Below are 20,434 nucleotides of genomic sequence, written 5' to 3' on the forward strand. Positions count from 1 at the left end.
ATCCCAGAACTTGAGGCAGAGGCAGGCAGATCAGAGAGTTCAAAGCCGGCCTGGTCTACAGAGAGGGTTTGGAGACAGCCAGAGCTACATGTACATAATAGAGACCCTGTCTCAAAAACAAACAACAAAACAAAAACCCTGTATCTTTTGAGACAGGACGACAAACTGGTGCACAGGCCAACCCAGACCACTGCTTGCTTCTGACCAGTCTCTCAAATGAAGGGCAAGCCTCACCCACAGATGTCCCTGTGGGCCCGCAGGGAATGCTGATGGGTTCCAGCAGGCAACGCCACTGTGCCTGGCTTTGCACCTCACCAAGTACTGAGGAATCTGTTCCTTCCCTCTACTTCACGCACAGCGATGACGCCTGGGCTTGGCGGGAACACCCTGAATGTTCTCACACAAGGGTCAAGCCCTGCTTTTGGATGACATGCAGGCCCCAGAGCATCTAAGGCATTTGGCCCTCTTGCTGAATAAGCCTGGCAGAAAAGGGGCACAGCCTGCTCTGGATCAGTGCACACTGGTTTATTATAGTAAAATCAGGCGATGACTGACAGCACACTGCTTGCGGAAGGACACTGTTGAACTTGACTCACACGAGGTCTAGCCCGGACAGCTACAGTCTGACCCAGAGAGATCAACGGCCACATCGGCCACTTTTCAGACCTGATAGCTTTGCTGCTTCAGCAGGTAGGTTCACATATACTTAATGTACCCCCCAAAAAAACCCAAACCCAAAAACCCTTGCAACACAACAAATCGCCTTTATTTCGGTATGCATCCACATTTCAACAATTAGTGGTCCTGAACAGAGTGGGGAGCGTGGCCACGAGCCAGGAGGCCAGGCCCACCGATCTGAAAACCCATGACACGGAGCTCCTCCAGGTCCCTGCCGAGGGTCTGAGAAGCAGCACCCCTGAAACCTGAGTCCGCAGGGTCAGGGCCTGTGTTCCAGCTGTCAGGCTCCACGTCAGACCTGACGGGTGGCCAGGGCGTCCTGTCCAAACCACTTCAGTGTGTAAAGCAAAGCGGCTACGAGAAAGGGACGACTCAGTGCCCTGCGCTGACGACTCTCCGCACGGCCTTCCTTAGGCCCTGAGCGCTGGCGGGTTTGTCCCAGCGACTGACTGCTCTGTTCACCGAGACCTGAGCCCAGAGTGCATCGGCTGATGGTGGCAGCGGGGCTGAGGGCCCGGAACCCCCTTCCCAGGCTGGTGGCTAGTGAACGTGTGGTCCAGAGCTGAGGAAGAGGCCAGGCTGTTCCAACCTCATCTCACGGCTCTGGCCACAGCAAGTGTGGGGTGGTGATGGGCAATGGGGGAGTTGGGGGAGAGCAGCACCCCTTGATGAAGGTGGGGAGACGGGAAGCCCTGAATTCCTCACCCACGGCCAATTTCAGAGGGAGGGAGGGTTACAATCTAAGCTTTGGCCAAGGGCAGGAGTGGGGGAGCAGAGTGGGGGGGCAATGGCTTGGAAGGGGCATCACTTAAGACTTATGAAAGCAGGGGTGAAGCCAAAGCACCCCCAAGCCCAGCAGTAGTCCCACGGCTGCTACCTGAAGCCTTCCCGTCTATTCTAAGGGCTAGCACACAGCTGTGGCGGGGGGGGGGGGGGCAGGCCCAGGCCACGTGTCAGCAGCAGGAGATTGTGTGACGTGTCTGTTCACAGTTGCGTTAGCTGTGCCCACCGCTCCCAAAGGAAACCGATTTCAACACACCTTCTTGATCCCAGAAGTTCAACTAGGCAGCCAGCGGTTACACTCAACAGATGTTACACAGCACAACTTAGGTATTTCAAATGGACAAGAAATTAGTATCAGAACAGTGTCTCAGGATGAAGTCCCAATGGAGCGTCCTCTCCAGTACTTTGAGGTCTACAAGATGAATCTAGAAAATTCACTACTGTGGAAAATGAAGACTTAGGTTGGATTGGGGAGGGGAGGCCAGGGCCTTGGTGACTAATTGCTGTAACACTGTCCTTCTGGCGGCTGTGGCAGCTTCATGTTCTCTTTTGACATCATCAGGCGCCGAAGCTCCTGCAGGACGACTTTGATGCTGTGGGAATTCTGCCACTTTGCCAGCACTGCTGTGGCCCTTGGGTCCACCTGCAGAGAGGCAGACACCCAGATCACCCTATAGCAAAGCCTTCCCCAAGGTTGATACACTGAGCCCACATGGCCCCATCCACAGACGCCATGCCAAGCCACCCTCCCTGCCAGCACTGAAGAGCGAACACATGTGGAGACCTAACCTGCCAAACTCAGACCATCCTTGATGGACCAGCACCTGGGCGTCCACACCCTGTCCCTTCTCCATTCTACACCCAGGGAGGAGCTGATAAAGACGGGAGTGTCAGCAAGCGCCGCCACGGTGCCCAGGTCTCTCGGGTCACCAAGGAGTTGATGGCTCTGACACAGTTCTAGATCTCTGGCCCATCTTCTCAAGACTTCAAAGACAGAGGCTGGGCACAGTGCCAAGAATCCAGCCAGCAGCACAGGGGTTCAGGACTTATGGCTGGGGTGTGGCTCCATGGCAGATCTCCCTAGCCTGTGGAAGGTCCTGGGCTCTAGTCTGCAGCAGTGCTGTAGCACCGACTCCTCAGGGAATGGCCTGGCAGTCCCATCAAGGAAGCAGAAAATATATGCAGGCAGAACAGCGCCTGCCGCAGTGCTCAGGACCACAAGTGCTTCAGATATTGAGAGCTGTGCAGACCTGAGCAGCTGAGCAACCTCGGCATGGTGAGCTCCACCCTCAAGTACTTCAGTGTCCCGGTCAGCAGTCCCAGACTTGGGAGCGCTTTGGATTAGAGAGTCTGTTGTCAAAATGTGCTTAAAAAGTAAGGTCCCAGTGAGGCCCTGAGGAGGCTGGCGAGAGGACTACCATGGGTGGAGGCCAGCCTGGGCTACATAAGGAGTCCCAAGTTCAGACATGGCCACAGAACAGGATTCTCTCAAGAAAAATAAGCGGATGGGCTGAAGAGATGAGAGGACAAGGGCTCAATTCCCAGCACCCACATGACAGCTCACAACTGTCTGCTAACTCCAGTTCCAGGGGATCTGACACCTTTACACAGATATACATGTAGGCAAAACACCAATGATCACAAAGTAAACAAACAAACAAATAGCATTAAAGATATCACACAGCAGTGGTCAAGGCACACGTAAGATGTGGGCAAGGCCATGCCTCTGCATCTCCACCTCAAGATGTCACAGGCACTCAACACTCTTATCCGGGAGTGAGCTCAGAGGAGTGACAAGACACAATGCAAGTAGCCCTGCCCCAATGCTACAACACACTGTGATAACCTGTAGAAGATAAGCCAGCAGCGTCTCTCGGACCACCGCCACACCCCCGAGTTCAGCAGGCACCATGGGCAGGATGGACTTACCACTCCATTCGAACTACTCACGCCGCTCATATTGACTTTTGTTACAAATCTTACAGATGGGGGCGCTTCTGGGTATTTAGGTCCACATTCTATTTTAAGGCTGTATATTCGGTTTTCATAAATTGTCTGGAAAAAAAAAAGTACAGAGATGTCAAAGAGCTAAGAGAAATACAAGTGCTGAGCCCCTGTTGCCCTCCGACCGTAGTGAGGCGTCTGTGGGGACAGGTGGGAGAGCGCAAGGCCCTGCACTGGCCTCCGAGAAATGAGCAAAGGACAGGAGAGCTAGAGATGTGTGCTTCTAAGTGTCAACAAGTCCAAGCCGAGGCCACTTCTCCTGCAGTGTGCCACCTGCCCTTAGAAGCCACCAGCATCAAGTGAGTGAAGGAGGTCATGCAGCTTACGCACCAGACCTCCAGCGACAGCATCAATTCTGAAATACCAACGGTGGCTGGGCGTGGTGGTGCTCACCTGTAGCTCAAGAGTTCAGGGTTATGTGTAACTACATAGTGACCTTGAGGCCAATCTGTTGAGGGCTGTGGAGATGGTGCAGTGGGTAGAGGTGCTCATTACTCGAGCCTGTCAGGGTGAGAGAAGGGACGGGCACTCTACCCACCCAGTTAAAAGCCAACCACACCCTCATGAAACACAGGCAAGCCCAACACCACACCGGCACCACTGATTGTAACGCTCAGCAGTAAAGCTTGGCTGCTGCTAGGCCCCGTCCCACAGCAACATTCACTGCAACTGGAACCACCACACAGCTCTGAAGACCGGGCCATGTCTAACCACAGCAGCGCCATGGCCTCGCCCATGGGAGCCATGTCCTGGACCAGGGGCTACCCTTCTTTCTACTCTTCTCAGCGGCAGTGCCCCTCCTTAGTGTTGCACACACAACAGCGGCTCCTATGCAAACAGTGACACCTAGTGGTCTTGGGTTCCTTTTAAAAATCACTGAACACGCGTCTAAGAAGCCGGGTTCTTCAGGTCACTCACCATACAAGTGCGAAAAACACTCTCAGGGCCAGCGCACAGACATGGTCTTCCCACCTTCAACCCCCACTCCTCCCTAGGGAGTGCTGCCACCCATCACTTATCCGGCATGGTTAGCCAAAACCTAGCTGCAGGGTCTGGGTGGAGGAGTGACCCCATAGTTTGTGGGTTTGCATCACTGAGATCTCTCCAAGCATGCAGGGTTAACCCCTCAGTTCCCAGCAGAGGCTCCATCAAGACCCATAACCCCCAAGGGTTATCTGTGAGAAGTCAAGATAAAACTGCCAAGGCGCAAAGTTTCAGGTAAGAGTAAGACAGTGAGGTCTTAAGCCGGGCGGTGGTGGCGCACGCCTTTAATTTCAGCACTCAGGAGGCAGAGGCAGGTGGATCTCTGTGAGTTCAAGGCCAGCCTGGTCTACAGAGAGTTCCAGGACAGCCTCCAAAACAAGACAGAGAAACCCTGTCTCGAAAAGAGAGAGAGAGATAGAGACAGAGAGACAGAGAGAGGGGGGGGGGGTCTTGCCTCAAAAAATAAACAAACGAACGAGCAGGTAAAGGCACTGGTTGCTCTTGTGGAAGTCCAGGGTTCAGTTCCAGCACCCATATGGCAGTTCAAAATTGCCTATAACTCTAGTTCCAGGGGATCTGATGCCCTCAGTAGACACAAGACATGCGTATAGCCCATACATACACACAGGCTAAGCACCTACCTACACATACAGAAGACTGGCCTTCTAGAAAGCCAGCAGCTGGGCATGTGGCTTACTTAATGTGTACAGGGTGTTGGTTTCCATCCCCAGCACAGCAGAAAACCCAAACCAACACAACTATGTGCTCCGTGGATGCAGCGATGGCTTTCCTCTGCAGGTGCACCTACAGCTCTGCAAGGGTTCCTTATCTAACACAGCGCCGAGCCACGTCTGATGGCACCTGCTTCTGCTCTACCATCTAGAAGGCAGAGTGAAGACCAGTCTGGGCTACATAGTGAGACAGCCTCCTAACAAAAACAAATAAGCCTTCTGGAGAGTTGGGTATAGTGGCTTGTATGGTCACCCCACACTTGAGAGCCCGAGGCAGGCTGTGTAGCCAGGCTGGTCTTGAACTTGGCCTCTTCTGCATCAGCGGGTACAAAACAACCTATCAACGCGATAGCGAATTCTTTTTTTATTTTTATTTTTTTTGCGGCAGCGAATTCTTAGCAGATCTGCGGGTCACATCCACACAATGCACACCTTTACATATGCTATGGAGCAGTCCTGGAACTCACTCTGTAGACCAGGCTGGCCTTGAACTCAGAGATCCTCCTGCCTCTGCCTCTCAGGTACAGGGAATGGCTGTGAATACTAAAGTGAGAGCCTGCCTCAAGAACAAAACCAGCTAAACAGCACCTGCCTGGTATAGAGGGGGCCCTAACATCAGTCTCTAATGCTAAAATAAATATACAAAGAGCTGATTCTCTCAGGGGTTCTACTGAAATGCTCTGCTAAGGGCCAATGAGCTGATCCAGCAGGAAAAGATGCTTGACACCTGCGCTCATTTCTCTGGGGTCCACAGGGTAGGAGACAATTCAGAGAGGCTCCTGTCCTCCACATGCAGGTGTGTACATATATGTGTAGATAAATGTAAAGATTTTATTATGTATCGGGCATTGGTGGCGCACGCCTTTAATCCCAGCACTCAGGAGGCAGAGGCAGGTGGATCTCTGTGAGGCCAGCCTGGTCTATAGAGCGAGTTCCAGGACAGCCTCCAAAACAATACAGAGAAACCCTGCCTCAAAAAAACAAAACAAAAAAAGATTATTTTATTATTATGTACACACATATTATGTATATGTACAAACTGTGCACAGGTGTGCAGTGTCCAGAGACCACAGAGGCCTGAGGTGGCCCTGAAGCAGCATGGAGGCCGGGATGAAATCCTAGTTCTCCTGAGTGGCAAGCACTCTAGCTGCTGTGCCATTCTTTCCAACCCCATAAACTACTAAATGTAAAAAATACCCCAAAAAACTAAACTGCTCACACACACACACACTTTGGGTCTCAGCACTAGGAGACAGAGGCAGGCACACTGTGAACTGACACTGTGAGTCCCATGACCCTACCTTAGCTTTGTCTTTCGAGACAGGGTTTCTCTGTGTGGTCCTGGCTGTCTTGGAACTCTCTCTTTAGACCAGGCTGGCCTCGAACTCAGAGAATCACCTGCCTCTGCTTTCTGAGTGCTAGGATTAAAGGAGAATGCCAACAGTGTCTGGCTGAGACCCTATCTTTAAGAAAAAAAAAAAAGTGATTTTTGTCAGAGCAAGAGCAAGGTGTGACAGTACATAGTCATAACCCCAACACTCAGGAGGGAGAATCATGAAATCAGAAGTTCAGGAGTTCAAGACCAGCCTGTACTAATAAGACCCCAACTCAAAAACACCAAATTGACTCTTAGATCCAGAGCACATATGCTTATGAACCAATCATAGAGCAGCTCACTCACACCAGGGACCTAGAAATAGTTGCTTATGACTTTGTTTTTAACATCAGAGAACCAAATCAATCAAAACTACAGGGATGCTAGGTGTGGCAGCTTATGACAATGCTCCAGCTTTTGGGAGGGTGAGGCAGAAGTATTGTTCTAAATTCAGGCCAATCTGGGCTGCAGAGAGATTCTAAAATGTCTCCTAAGCAAACAATGAAGGTATAGGTTTTAAAAGAAGAAGAGGGCCGGGCGTTGGTGGCGCACACCTTTAATCCCAGCACGCGGGAGGCAGAGGCAGGCGGATCTCTGTGAGTTCGAGACCAGCCTGGACTACCAAGCGAGTTCCAGGACAGCCTCCAAAACTACAGAGAAACCCTGTCTCGAAAAACAAAACAAAACAAAAAAAACCAAACAAACAAAAAACAAACAAACAAACAAAAAAAAAAAAAAGAAGAAGAAGAAGAAGAGGAACCAGAGAGATGGCTCAGAGGTTAAGAGCATTGGCTGCTCTTCCAGAGGTCCTGAGTTCAATTCCCAGCAACCACATGGTGGCTCAAAACCATTTTTGTGTGATCTGATGCCCTCCGCTGGCCTGCAGGCATACATGCAGACAGAACACCCATACATTAACAAACATTTGGAATAAATAAATAGATAAACAGGAGAGCAGGCTGGGTAGTAATGGCACACACTTTTAGTCCCAGCACCCAGGAGGCAGAGGCAGATGGATCCCTGAGTTGAGGTCAGTCAAGCCTGTTAGATAGAGAAACCCTGTCTCAAACGAACGAACAAACAAACAGCAATTCATCTTGGCCAGGCAGTCATGGTGCATGCTCAGTGTATTTGAGAGGTAGAGGCAGGAGGATCTGAGTTTGAAGCCTGCCAGTCTGGTCTGCAGAGTGAGTTCCAGGACAATCAGGGCTACACAGAGAAACCCTGTCTCAAATAAAACAAAACAAAACAAAAAAACCCAAAACAAAACAGAGAAAGAAAAAGAAGAGACCAGGAAGGGAAGAGTGTTAGTAGCAGTGGGACAGGCGGCTGCCAGGTAATCAGGCAATGCCAGTCCTAGGTACATACCCCAAAGAATTGAAAACAGTGGTCCCCACAAAAACTTCCACCACACGCCACCAGTATTGGTCCCACAGCTACAACCAATGAGTGGGAAACTAAACAGGCACGCCCAGAGTGGGCTTCCTTCCCGCAGTGCAAAGGCACAGAGTACTGCAGGTGCTATAGAGCTCTGCTCTCACTGATGCCTGAGTCTGCAGCATCACAGGGCTCTGTCTACAGCTCAGGGAGGGAGGGGAAGAAGTCACCACCAACAGTTCTCAGTGGCGAAAATAACGATGATAAGTACAGATACTGTGGTGGTCTAGTTAACTGGATGCTGTTCATTAGTGTGTGCGCATGCATGTCTGTCTGTCTGCCTGCCTGCCTGCCAGGCTTGGCAGCAAGTGCTTTATCCACTGAGCTACCCTGGATGTTACAACATCATCATAGACTGGGCCCTAGAGCACAGGAGGGAGGATTCTTGCTGAGTATCTGCTCTCAGTGCTCTCTCCTGCAGTGTGACCAGCAGTCTCCTTGTCAGGTACTATGTCAGAGTATTGAGAAAAGTCAATAATAAAAATTTGCAGATTATACACGTTACAAACACACTTTAAACGAAGCATGGTGACATGCATGTAATCTCAGAAACATGTAATCAGAAACAGTAGTAGAATCTCGAGTCTGAGGCCAGCCTGCACTACATTATCAAACTGTATCTCAAAAATCAAGGATCAGGGGCCAGAGAGATGGTGTAGCTGTTAAAGAGTCCATACTGTTCTTGAAGAGGACCCACTTAGTTCCCAGCACCCCTAGCAGTGGATCCCAGCCTCCTAAGTCCAGCTCCAGGGAAATCCAATACCTCTGGCTTCCTTGGACATCTGCAGACATATGCACATACATACACCAAACACACAAAAAAAGTTCCAGCATTTGGGAGACTGGGACAGGAAAATGTCAAATTTAAGGGTAGCCTGGTCTGCAAAGCAAAATCCTGTTCAAGATCCTGGATATGTAGCCCAGGTTGGCTCACAACCAATAGTGATCCTCCTGCCCCAACCTCACAAGAGCTAGGATTATAGGTCTGAGCCACCGCCCTGGCTCGAGGCCCTGCCTTAAATAAGATGTGCAGGCACATTTGAGATGTGGCTCAGTGGCATGATTCATGGCTTACAAGCAAGCCTTTGTGAGGTCCTAAGGTGGATCTGTAACCCCTGGGCTGCACTGCGAGTATGTACATTAGTCAGCACACGGAGAGTAGCCAGTGCTCTAGCAGCTCCCGGCTTTCCACCCCTTTAGGAAAGGCAAACTTAAGCTCAGGCCAATGCAAGCAGCTTTTGGTGTTACAGACAGGGTCTTGGTATGGAGCCCAAGTCGCCTTGAACTTGTAGCACTGGGGCCCCACCTAGTTTACAGGTGTGCGCTGTACCACACCCAGCCTGCATTTAGGCAGAGCAGAGTATTTTCGGTATCATTTATGAGCTGTTTTGGATTTCTGTCTGTCTGCCCTTTTGTTTTGTTCACATGTATGTGTCCTGGAGCTGGAGTCATGGATGTTTGTGAACCATCAAAATGGGTCCTGGGAATGGAACCTGAGTCCTCTACAAGCATAACAAGTGCTCGTAACCTCTGAGCCGTCTTCTGAGATGGTGTCAAGGATACATACTGGCCCGAAACTCCGAGTTTGGTAAGGACTGTCTGATCCTCCTGCCTCCACCGCCACATGCTAGGATTCAGGCAATTGTAGCCATGACAAACGCCTGTTTAACTGTTGAGCCCTCCACATCCAGGGCAGCGGTAACTCCGCGTTGCACATGCTGTCTCAGCCTGCTGAGCCTGGGAATCAGTGAAGTGGACCCTGAACCATGTGAAGCAGGTGCTCTGGAGAGAAGGACACTGAAGGCTGGGTCCTCTCAGTAAAACCAGGATCTGCAGAGCCATCTACACGTGCATGTACTCTACAGAGTCAGTACGCTGCTGTCACAGGGAGAAGGGAAACGGGCACAACCAGATCACACACATTAACTCTCCATACCCGGCATCAGAACTGCAAAAACCACTCAGGAAGCAACAGTGAAATGCAAGTTCCCCAATAGTATCAACGACCCTCTAAGATGACTTCAGTATCTGAATGCTAATGAGCCTGAGGCAGGTGTCAGTCCCTGCTGCCCACAACTGGAGTCCTCTCAGCTCCAAAGTGCACAGGCAGCACCTTGCTCAAGCTGAAAAGGAAGGAAGCTGTCACCCTTAGGCACAAACACACTAGACAGGTCTAGCCACACTCAGGCCACACCTCCCAGGGCTCATCTGCAGGACTGTCCCATTCTAGGGTCTTTCCTTCTCCCAGATTCTCTCCTGCACCAAGTAGTAAACATCTATCGCCCTAGTGCTGACCGATGTAAACTCAACTTCTCAAGTGGAAGTGTGTCAGCGTGGCCTAGTGGGCAGGAGGAGCACAGGCTGGGCAAACAGACCCAGGCTGGGAATAGCCAGCTCTGTGACTGGGCAGGTGACTTCACTCTTGGGACAGCTTCCCCACCTGTGACCTGGAATGTGGTGACGTAGGAGGACCTGACAACAACCTTATGAGCACTAAATACACTTCAGGGGGGCTAACCATGTACCCTCAAACACAACTGGCCAGGGCCTCACAAACCAGAGTGGACCCAGCAGAGCTGACAGGCGGAAACAGAGCCTGTGCTCAGTGACAAGCAGTACGCAGAGGCACAGCCCAGCTAGACGGTTGCGGTGCTGCTCCAGGAGCATTGCTGGCAGTCCAGGTGCTCACAGCGCATTCTGAACTTCAGCCTGGGAATCAGCAAGCTCAAAGGCCACTACACTGTCATGTAAATTCACACTACTGCCTATACTGGATTCACTTACCCAACAGGGTTAGATCTCCCCAGAGGGGCTCAAATGGAAACTGGCCAGAGAAAGAACAGTCACGTTTCAGAAAACACTGTTGGTGAACATTTTGCCAACAAGGCTACCGTTGCTTTAAATGGAGGCACAGTGACTCAAGACAATGACAAACAGCATAGTGTGGTGCTTACTCTTGGAGGCCCAATTATCATCCCTGTCCATCTCGTAAGTGTCATGTCTTCGTCGTCCTCTAGACCCCAGCTAACTGTGCCGTCGCCTACTCCTTTCTGGCCTTCTTCCAGCTCTTCCAACAGTCGGAAATTTCGAGGGACTTTCACTCCTAAAACAAATGGAAAGAAATTCAAGATGCTAGCAAGTCCAGGGGAAGCTGAGAGCCTAGAGCAGACTGATCGTCACCGCTGTCTGAACACAGGGCAGCAGGCCCTCAGCCCCAGCCCTTCCTTCCACACACCCCGCCAGTCTAGATGCTGCTTCCTTTGGGTCTGAGAGCTGGCTGAGGAGTGCCAACACCAAATGCACACTGCACCCTGGGCCACAGCACATTCTTTCTCCAGGTCCTGGTATACCACATTTTGGAGGCTGCAGAGACTTGGAGATGGTCCTGGTCCTGGCTGGGAATACTCAAGTGGCCTTAGAGGCACAAGCACTGTATCCATGAAATGCTGTCCCCACAAATGGCTGTCAGCAGAGGTGCCAAGAGCAGGCTCTCAAGACTTTTCCATTTGTGAGAAATGCTACAAAAGGCAGCTGGTTCTGACTTACTTTTCAGTCCCAAAGCCTAGCAGGTTGTATACGAAGGTAATAGGCAAACACCACCAGGTTCACACTAGGCGTCTGGCTGGGACTGAGCCTTGAGCCACCTCAAGGTCAAGCATGGTGTCTTGCAGAGCTCAGGTTGGGTGCAGGAACGCCTGCAGTGGCAGGTGACAGCTTGTTCCTGGACTCCCCTGCAACTTTCCCTGAGAAAGAAGCTCAGGTTCTACACAAGTCACAGGCTCACTTTTAACCCTGAGCCTCACCTGGCAGACTCCAGCACTCAGTCTGTAGCACAGTGAAGAAAGCGTCCCAGGAGACCAGAAGAGCTCCTGGTATGTCAGGGCACAGGCCAGCGCTAGCTCACCTGCCCCATGGTGGCCAGTCATGCCCCAGGTGCTGGGAGACAGGCAGAGAGCAGAACCTGTGTTCCTGGAGCCCACTACCCCAGGGAGGAAAGGGATAGACAAGTGAACTGTATGTACACAGATAGAGGGTGACAGGTCTCAGCTGAAGGGTGGCTCAAGGGACAGCATGCCCAAGGCTCCCAGGTCTGACATTTCTTAGGGCCAAGGAGCAGCATGCAGGTGACAACCCAGCAGAGGAAATGGGGAAGCCAATGCCACAGGAAAGAGCTCTGACAGTGTAGCACCTGGGTAACATGAGAGGCCACTGGAGCTCTCAGAGTGACCTGAGTCCTTCTCCCTACGCAAACAGACCGCAAGTGCTATGAGGGGGTGCTGAAAAGGACCAGTGGCCATGTGGCAAGGAGAGCATGGTTCCAGCAGACAGGGTTTCTGTTGGGTGGCCTGTGGTGTGTGAGGTCAATTCTAGCACCCAAAGGGTTAGTGTGAGCATCTGGGGCAGACTTGCTCATGGACCTGAGATGACTTTGGCAGTGACGGAGTGCTTCATCCTCCAGTGCCACAACTGCCTAGGAAGCAGTACAGGGCCTCGCAGCTGGAAGGCCCCGGGTTCCATTCTCACCGCCACCACTACCAATGAGAGTGACGTCTTCACCGCTGGGATGTAGCTCAGTGGCAGAGCAAGGCAGCCACTGCCTTCTATTTCTAGAACCACAGAACTTATTTAGGGCAAATAAGATTACTCTAACTCCCATGTACAGTGACATTGAGGTTCCTTCTTAAAAATTGTGTTTGAAGCTGGGAATGGTGGTGTACACCTTTAATCCCAGCACTCAGGAGGCCGGGACAGGTGATCTCTGAGTTCTAGGCCAACCTGGTCTACAGAGTGAGTTCCAGGACAGCCAGAGCTATACAGAGAAACCCTGTCTAAAAGAAGAACTGTGCACATGTGTGTATACATGCATGTATCTTAGGTATCATTCCTCAGGAGCTGTCTACCTCATATTTTTTTGGAGGCAGGGTCTCTCGGTGTTCTGGTGCTCACTGACGGACTACAATGGCCGGGCAGTGAACCCCAGGGATCCTGCCCCCATCTTCAAACACTGAGATACAGACCACGCCTGCCTACCTGGCTTTCTACTTGAGTGTTGGGGCTCAAAACCAGATCCTCAGTCTCACAAGGCAGTATCACTTGAGCCACCCCCCACAAGTGTGCAAGCAAAAGAACCATTTGTCTGAAAACACTAATAGCAGCACATGTGGTCCTGGGGGGCAGCAAAACCTAAAAGCATACTTGACTCACTGGCTTGGGAAACACCAGCATTTGTCACACTCAGGAGAGCCAGCTGTACGGGCTGGCTGGTGACATCCTACAGCAAACATGAAGCTTAAAGAGGTTTGGACATCTGAGGCAAAATGCAAACAACACAATTATTACGTTTAGAGTTAAATAAAAAAGGAGGGGGAGAATTAGGAGACAGCTCAATGGCAACAGCACTTGCTCTATAAGCAAGAGGACCTGAGTTTAAATCCCCAGCACCCATGTAGAAATCAGGGCACGGGTGAGCATGCTTATGTGCCTACGACCCTGCCACTGGGGTGGAGTCAGGCGAGCTGCTGACTGTGAGACTGTGCCTCAAGGCTGTAAGGAGACACCAGTCTCTGCTCTGGCTCCTGCAAATCTAACTAATACTATTATTACTATTATTAGAGACAGTCTTCATATGTAGCCTAGGCTGGCCTCAAACTCAAAAGAGATTCGCCTGTCTCTACCTCCTGAGTGCTGGGATTAAAGGTGTGAGTCACCACTGCTCAGCTATGTATGTGATTTTTAAAAAAGAAATTAAGGGCCATGAAGATGGCTTAGCAGGTAAAGGTGTCTACTGATAGACTGGGTTTGATCCCTGAAAACCAACTCATGCAGGCTGCCCTCTGACACACACACACACACACACACACACACACACACACACACACGAATGTAATGAAAAAAATCAAGACCACTACCACTCTCTGTATTTTAGGCCAACCTGAACTATAGACTGAGCTCCAGGACAGCCAGAGTTACAAAGGGAAACCCTATCTGGAAAAACCAAGACAGCACATATGTGTTTCTATACATGTGAGTGCAGTGCCTACAGTGGCCAGAAGAGAGATCCCTGGAGCTGGAGTTACAGCTGGTTGTGAGCCCCGAAGTTCAGCTCTGGGAGCAGTATATACTCCTAAACACTGAGCCTCCTCCAGGCCCAGCCCTAAATTTAAATTTTTAATGATACAAACTTGGCTGTGAAACAAATGACTGCACATCACTCCCGGCTGTTATCTAAGTCCACAACAGCAGGATGGAACAAATGATCCAAGAGCACCAGTTACAATGCTAGACAGCCATGACCACCCCTATCCAAGGGCTTTACTAGTGGACAGTCTGTGGGCCAGGCCCAACTCAGCAACAGTACCTGCCTAGTGGGCATGAGGCTCTGGGTTGCAACTCTACCACAGAAAAGTAAGACAGTCACGGACTGAACTCAGGGGTCAGCTTGGGACCCTAAACCAATCTATCGGCTCCTTAAGAGGACATTAGGAGACAGAAAGACCCTAGGGAAACCACCAGCAGGAATCACATGCAAGCAAAAGGGCAGGGTCTCAGAAGACATCAGAGGGCTCGAGAGAAGTAAAGTCTGCTGGGGTATTTTGTTATAGCGGTTCAGACAGTGGGAGGTAACTCAACGAAGGCCGGGAAGGATGCAGACTGAGATGATGCTAGCATCTGTAGAGACAGGACTGCACAGGACTCCCTCCTTCCTTCCCGCACCATCTTCCTCAGCCTTCCTGAGCCTCCTCAGCCGAACTACGGGGTGAGCACAGTGAGCACACTCTGTGCGAGCACATGTGCCCACTGCACTCCTGGCACTTTCTAGTCTCTGTAGAAGACGTCCTTCAGACGCCCCAAGACAGACTCCTTCACCTTCTCTGGGGACTGAGTTCTGACAGCTATCTCAGTAATCTGCTATTGTCTTTGGTCAGGCTGGGGACCAGTGAGCTGCCTCAGCACTTCCAGGTGCTTGCCTCCAAGCCTGAGTATGTGAGTCTATCCCTGTGTGGTGGAAGGAGGGAACTGACCCCACAAGCTGTCCTTTGACCTCTGCGCTCGTGTCATGGTGTGAGTGCCCACACACATACCACAAGCACACCAGCAGTCCTTAGTATGCCCCCAGACTGGGTCCAAAGTCTTTTTCTTTTCTGTTCTTTTCTTTTGAGACAGTTTCCTGTAACCCGAGCTCATCTCAAACTCATCGCGCAGCCGAGGATGGCTAAACTTCTGACCCCGGACTCAGCTGCTAGAGTGGCTGGATGGCAGGCCTGCACCACTCTTCCAGACCAGCGTGCTACTTTCCATTTACGCTCCCTCTGTTTTTTGACAGGGTACATCTACACAGTCCTGGCTGTCCTAGAATTCACTATGTAGACCAGCTGACCTTACACTCACAAAGATCTGTGGGCCTCTGCTGGGATTAAAACAGCCTGTGCCATCATGTCCAGCTACAACTCACTTACTCTCTAAACAAGTTTTAATTCACATTAAAGTCTTGATTAAAAGATTACAGGAATAGTAACAGCTGGCTGAAATCAGGAGTCAGGTCCCAGGACATTTAGTCTCACTGAACTCCTATGCTCACCATGGGCACTCGATGTGTATCAAACTCACCCACTCACGGGCTGCAGTGGAGGCTGTCTAGGCTCTTTACCTTTGTCCAGTCAAGTGAAGTGGCTAAGGCCTGCCGTCTGGGTACTCTGGACCATTCACCCTCAGCTGCATAGGGAGTTGAAGGACACCCCAGACTACTCAAGACACTGTCTCAAACAAACAATCCCTTACACAAATTATCAACAATAGGCTGGGCGCTGGTGGCTCACGTCTTTAGTGCCAAATCCCAGCACTCGGGAGGCAGAGGCAGGCAGATCTGTGAGTTCGAGGCCAGCCTGGTCTACAGAGGAAGTTCCAGGACAGCCTCCAAAGCTACACAGAGAAACCCTGTCTCGAAAAACAAAAAACAAAACTAAACAAACAAACAAAAAATCAACAATATATTGGGGGTGGTGGTACACACCTTTAGTCACAGCACTCCTGAGGCAGAGGCAGGTAGTTCTCTGTGAGTTCAAGGGCAGCCTGGTCTACACAGCAAGACTTGGTCTCAAAAAAAAAAATGATCCAACAACACAATGGATGCCCATCCTCATTCAGTATGGAAACTGTCTAGCACCATGTCAGACAACAAGGGAAGCAGGAGTGAAGATGGAATCTCACCATAAAAAGAACACCAATGTTCAATTACAGACAATAAGAAGAAACGGTGAGAAACAGGATCTACCGCTGAACACCTTCCTAACCACCAATGCTGACAAGCTCTGAAGTGACAGTCTGAGGTATGGGAGCCCCCAATGACTGGGCCACCCCTCAATGGTAATGTGTGGCTCTGTGGAGAAGCAGAGAAAAGGTAAACTGAGTCTCTGGTTAGTGTTCCAGATGAGGCAGCAGTTTTGACCCAACTTAGGACTGCTTCTGCCAAGGTATAGGATGGGCGTCTGCCACAAGAGCAAGTGACAAACACCTGCCACCAACTCCCTGAAGGCCTGGCAGTGGTAAGGAGGAATGCTAGACCGAGCTGGCAGGTAATGCACACCACAGCACATGTGTGGTGTCACTCCTAGGTATCGAAGGGACAATACTCCACTCCCTCTTCTCGGACTTGACAGGCTTCAGACACACACACCTGCTGGAAACCAAGCTGGTATGGCAGCACAGGCCTGCAGCCTGTGTACCCATCTCAAAATGTTTAAAAACAGAAAGTGGACTAAGGACACACATAGTTCAGTGAACAGAGTCATACAGCCTGTGTGACACCCTGGGTACCAGAAAGAAGACAGGTTTGGTGGCACTTGCCTGGGGTACAAAGGGAGATTCCCCCACCCCCGGATTGAAAAGTAAAAGATAAGTGTGCAGAGTGTGTATGAAGGCTGCATGCGACAGTAAGAACTTTACTGAGTTCCACTGCAGCTACCAGCACCCCAGAGGCAGAACCAGGAACAGAGAGCAGCATGGGCTGCCACCAATAAGAACCACAGGAGAGGCATCCTTTTTGTAGAAGATTCGATACAGGAGCTGAGCTCGGTAAGAGTGTGTGAGTGGGGCTGGAGAGATGGCTCAGCAGTTAAAAACACTGGTTACCCTTCCAGAGGTCCTGAGTTCAATTCCCAGCACCCACATGGTGGCTCACAACCATCTATGGTGGGATCTGATGCCCTCCTCTTCTGGGATGTAGGCCAGAGTGTGCAGTCAGTTTATACTAGTCTACTGTGAGCTGAGCACTTTCCCTTGCCCAGGACAGCAGGGTTATAACATGCTGGCCTCTATAGGAGGAGTGAGCCCAGGAAGCCCTGTACAGATGATGCCTGTCACATGACCACCTCGCTGTGTGTGGCACCCCCTCCGCAGTACAATGTATCATCCAAATACCAAAGCAAAACAAGCCCCTCCTGGACCATGGCCTCCCCAATTCAGCAGATTCACTACCCGAAAAGGTCACTTGTTCCATGCTGTTGCTCTGCGTGAGTGTTCCACCTGGCCAGATGTTGCGATCAGTTCCGTGCCCCTGCCACAGGCTGCTAGCTCTCTCCTTCAAGCCCTGCCTCCTAACCCATTCCTTGAGTTTTAGATAGGTCCCACTGCTCAAGTGTTTCCACATGGGCCATAGCCTGTAATAAGCTGACCTTCAGTTTCCATGTCAATGCCCTCCCTCCTAAACACTGCCAACAGCCTCAGCACCTAGCACCCTTCCAACAGAACTTGTGAACTCCTCCCGAAATCCATGGTCTCCTGCCTCTTTCCATCTTAGTCTGGCCTTCCTGCCATGCACATCACTTCATTGGTGACTGCTGGGGACCCTGTCTATTCTCCATTGATGACCTCCCCCCTTTTTAAAAAGATTTATTTATTTATTATGAATGCAACATCCTGCCTCCATGTCTGTCTGCAAGCCAGAAGAGGGCACCAGATCTCATCACAGATGGTTGTGAGCCACCATGGGGTTGCTGGGAATTGAACTCAGGACCTCTGGAAGTGCAGTCAGTGCTCTTAACCTCTGAGCCATCTCTCCAGCCCCCCTTTTTAAAAGATTAACGGATGACTCTTTTGATGTTTTTGTTGAGACAGGGTTTCTCTGTGTAGCCCTGGTTATCCTGGAACTCCCCCATAGACCAGGCTCACAGAGACCCGCCTGCCTCTACCTTCCCAGTGCTGCCACCGTCTTACCATGGATGATCCTTCATAGGTGAACAGAACCTCATCATTTCCTTCTACGACGTCACCACCAACCTCCCATTACCCCTGGGATCTGCTCTACCGTGGCTCCTCCATGCTGCCACTACAGCAGCAACTCTTCAGCCTTGTCTTCCTCCAGCCTTTGTGCTCACTATGGTCCCCCAGGGCAGGGAGGGCTGGCTACTTACTAGTTAGGTCTTTCCCAACCTGTATTCCCTCCCTTAACTCTTGCTCAGCAACTGCAAGCTGACTGGATACATCACACATCTGAGCACATGTTCTGCGGGCACTCAAGCCAGCCTGTTTTGCTCACTGTCTTGTCCAGCAGGTACGTGATATGTGCTGACAAGCCCTTAGTCTTAAAAAAAAAAAAAAGACAGTTGGTGGTGGTGCACGCCTTTAATCCCAGCACTCGGGAGGCAGAGGCAGGCAGATCTCTGTGAGTTCGAGACCAGCCTGGTCTACAAGAGCTAGTTCCAGGACAGCCTCCAAAGCCACAGAGAAACCCTGTCTCGAAAAACCAAAACAACTACAACAACAAAAAGACCTCAGTCTCACAAAATTCTAACAGATTTCCGAAATACAAAACCATTAAAAGGGATCCTAATTATTATTCTTGGGGGTGAAGAGAGGGTCTCACACAGCCCAGCTAGCCTTGAGGTAGCTCTATAACAAAAGATGCCTATGATTCACCTGCCTCCACTCCCAAATCCTAGCATTACAGGTATGGCCACCATGCTTGGCTTAAAAATCTTATCAAAAGGCTAAGTATGGATTTTAAAATTAAACAAAATTCCACACCCATACAGGCCTCCCCCGCTTTAGGGATGCGTTAAGCCTTTACCTGGACCAGAATCTCAGGGACAGTGGATGCTGCTGCTGCAGACTCCAGCCTCGAACTTCTCCCTTGATGGTGGAGGCTCCTCGGAGTGCAGGACGCCAGAGTGTCCCTTTTATTTAATGAAGGTTCAGGGGTGTGCAAGAACTTTTCACACACTGACGTGATTGAATACTCCCCAAACGATGGTCCTTCCGGTAAGAAAACTAGGATGCAGGTCGAGATTAGGATGTCAAAGGCTGCCAAGCTCACAGGCCCCTGCACAGCCACTTTTTTTTTTTTTTTTTTTTTGGTAACTGAGGATAGTTGGCTTGTAAGAAGGGATAAGAGATTAAGGTTACAGCAAATTTAGGATAAGATAAAGGTAATGAGTGATAAACTGACAGGAAGAAACAAGATTCTGAAATGGGCTGGGGGTGTGGCTAAGTTGGTATAATGCTTGCCTAGCATGCACTGAACCTTGGGTTAGTCTCATTGTGGCGGAGACTGGTTTGGTGATGCATTCCTGTCTTCTAGAGCAGGGCAGGTACAGGCAGCAGGATTAGGGCGTCTAGAAGATCATCCTTGGTTGCTAGCTAATTCAAAGACACCCTGGGGGTCATGAAACATATACAGAAAATGGTTCCTGAAGTGTTTTTCTCGTAACTGTTTTTTGCTTAGGTTTCAACTCTTTCTGTAATCCCTTTTGCATGTCAGGAGAAAAGCCCTGCAAATTGTCCCCTAATCTCTGAGTACCATGTGGCATTTGTAAACCTACCCCCACACCTCAAAACACAAACACTAAACACACCCATGCAAACGAACAAGCATAGAGCTGTCAATCTTCCAACTGCAGAGGCCAGCAGAAGCCATGCACCTTGACCTCCTACCAGCCCTGCCCCCCCCACCAGTACTTTCTCTTTCTCTTTCCTGCTTTGTTTACTATCTCACTCCATCTTTGCACCTTTCAGACAGAGCTGTGACTGAGTCAGCCTGCCCCTCCCCGCTGTCTGGCACAGGATGGTGCTCAAAAAATGCTTCCTGGACAAACAGCATAATCATCTGGGAGCTCTAAGTTGACTGAGACCAGAACACTGGATGACGACAACATACAACTGAGGTATCTGAGTGTCTCACATTTATTGTACATGTGGTGGTCAGAGGACAACTTTGTGGACACAATTCTCTCCTTCCTTTTACATGGGTTTCAGAGATGGAACTCAAGTCTCCAGGGTTAGCCAGCAAATGCCTTATCTACAGAGCTACCTCATTGGCCCAATCTCAGGGTTTTGTCTTTCAATGACATTTTACTTATGATGCACTTGAGGAAGTCAGAGGACAACTTTTAGGAGTCAGTTCTCTCCTTCCACCTCGTAGATCCCAAGGATTAAATAAATTCAGGTC

The 20,434-nt window shown here is 50.5% G+C and overlaps 1 protein-coding gene across 3 annotated transcripts in view; it reads right to left on the minus strand.

The window, feature by feature from the left end:
* Positions 1-744: 744 nt before the first annotated feature.
* Positions 745-20,434, minus strand: part of Ube2v1 (ubiquitin conjugating enzyme E2 V1) — a 28,720-nt gene continuing 9,030 nt past the window's right edge. For 2 of the 3 annotated variants that reach the window (XM_040732941.1, XM_040732939.1), the window contains exons 2-4: positions 10,947-11,095; positions 3,391-3,516; positions 745-2,104 (exon numbers count right to left, since the gene is read on the minus strand). In XM_040732941.1, the coding sequence (XP_040588875.1) occupies positions 1,958-2,104; positions 3,391-3,516; positions 10,947-11,095 (422 nt within the window). In that variant the 3' untranslated portion in view covers positions 745-1,957. Of the gene's footprint in view, positions 2,105-3,390; positions 3,517-10,946; positions 11,096-19,057; positions 19,077-20,434 lie in introns of those variants that run through there. The other variant, XM_040732940.1, reaches the window with a different exon arrangement.

The sequence above is a fragment of the Mesocricetus auratus genome, unplaced genomic scaffold (genome assembly GCF_017639785.1).
Source record: "Mesocricetus auratus isolate SY011 unplaced genomic scaffold, BCM_Maur_2.0 Super-Scaffold_100028, whole genome shotgun sequence".
NCBI lineage: Eukaryota > Metazoa > Chordata > Mammalia > Rodentia > Cricetidae > Mesocricetus > Mesocricetus auratus.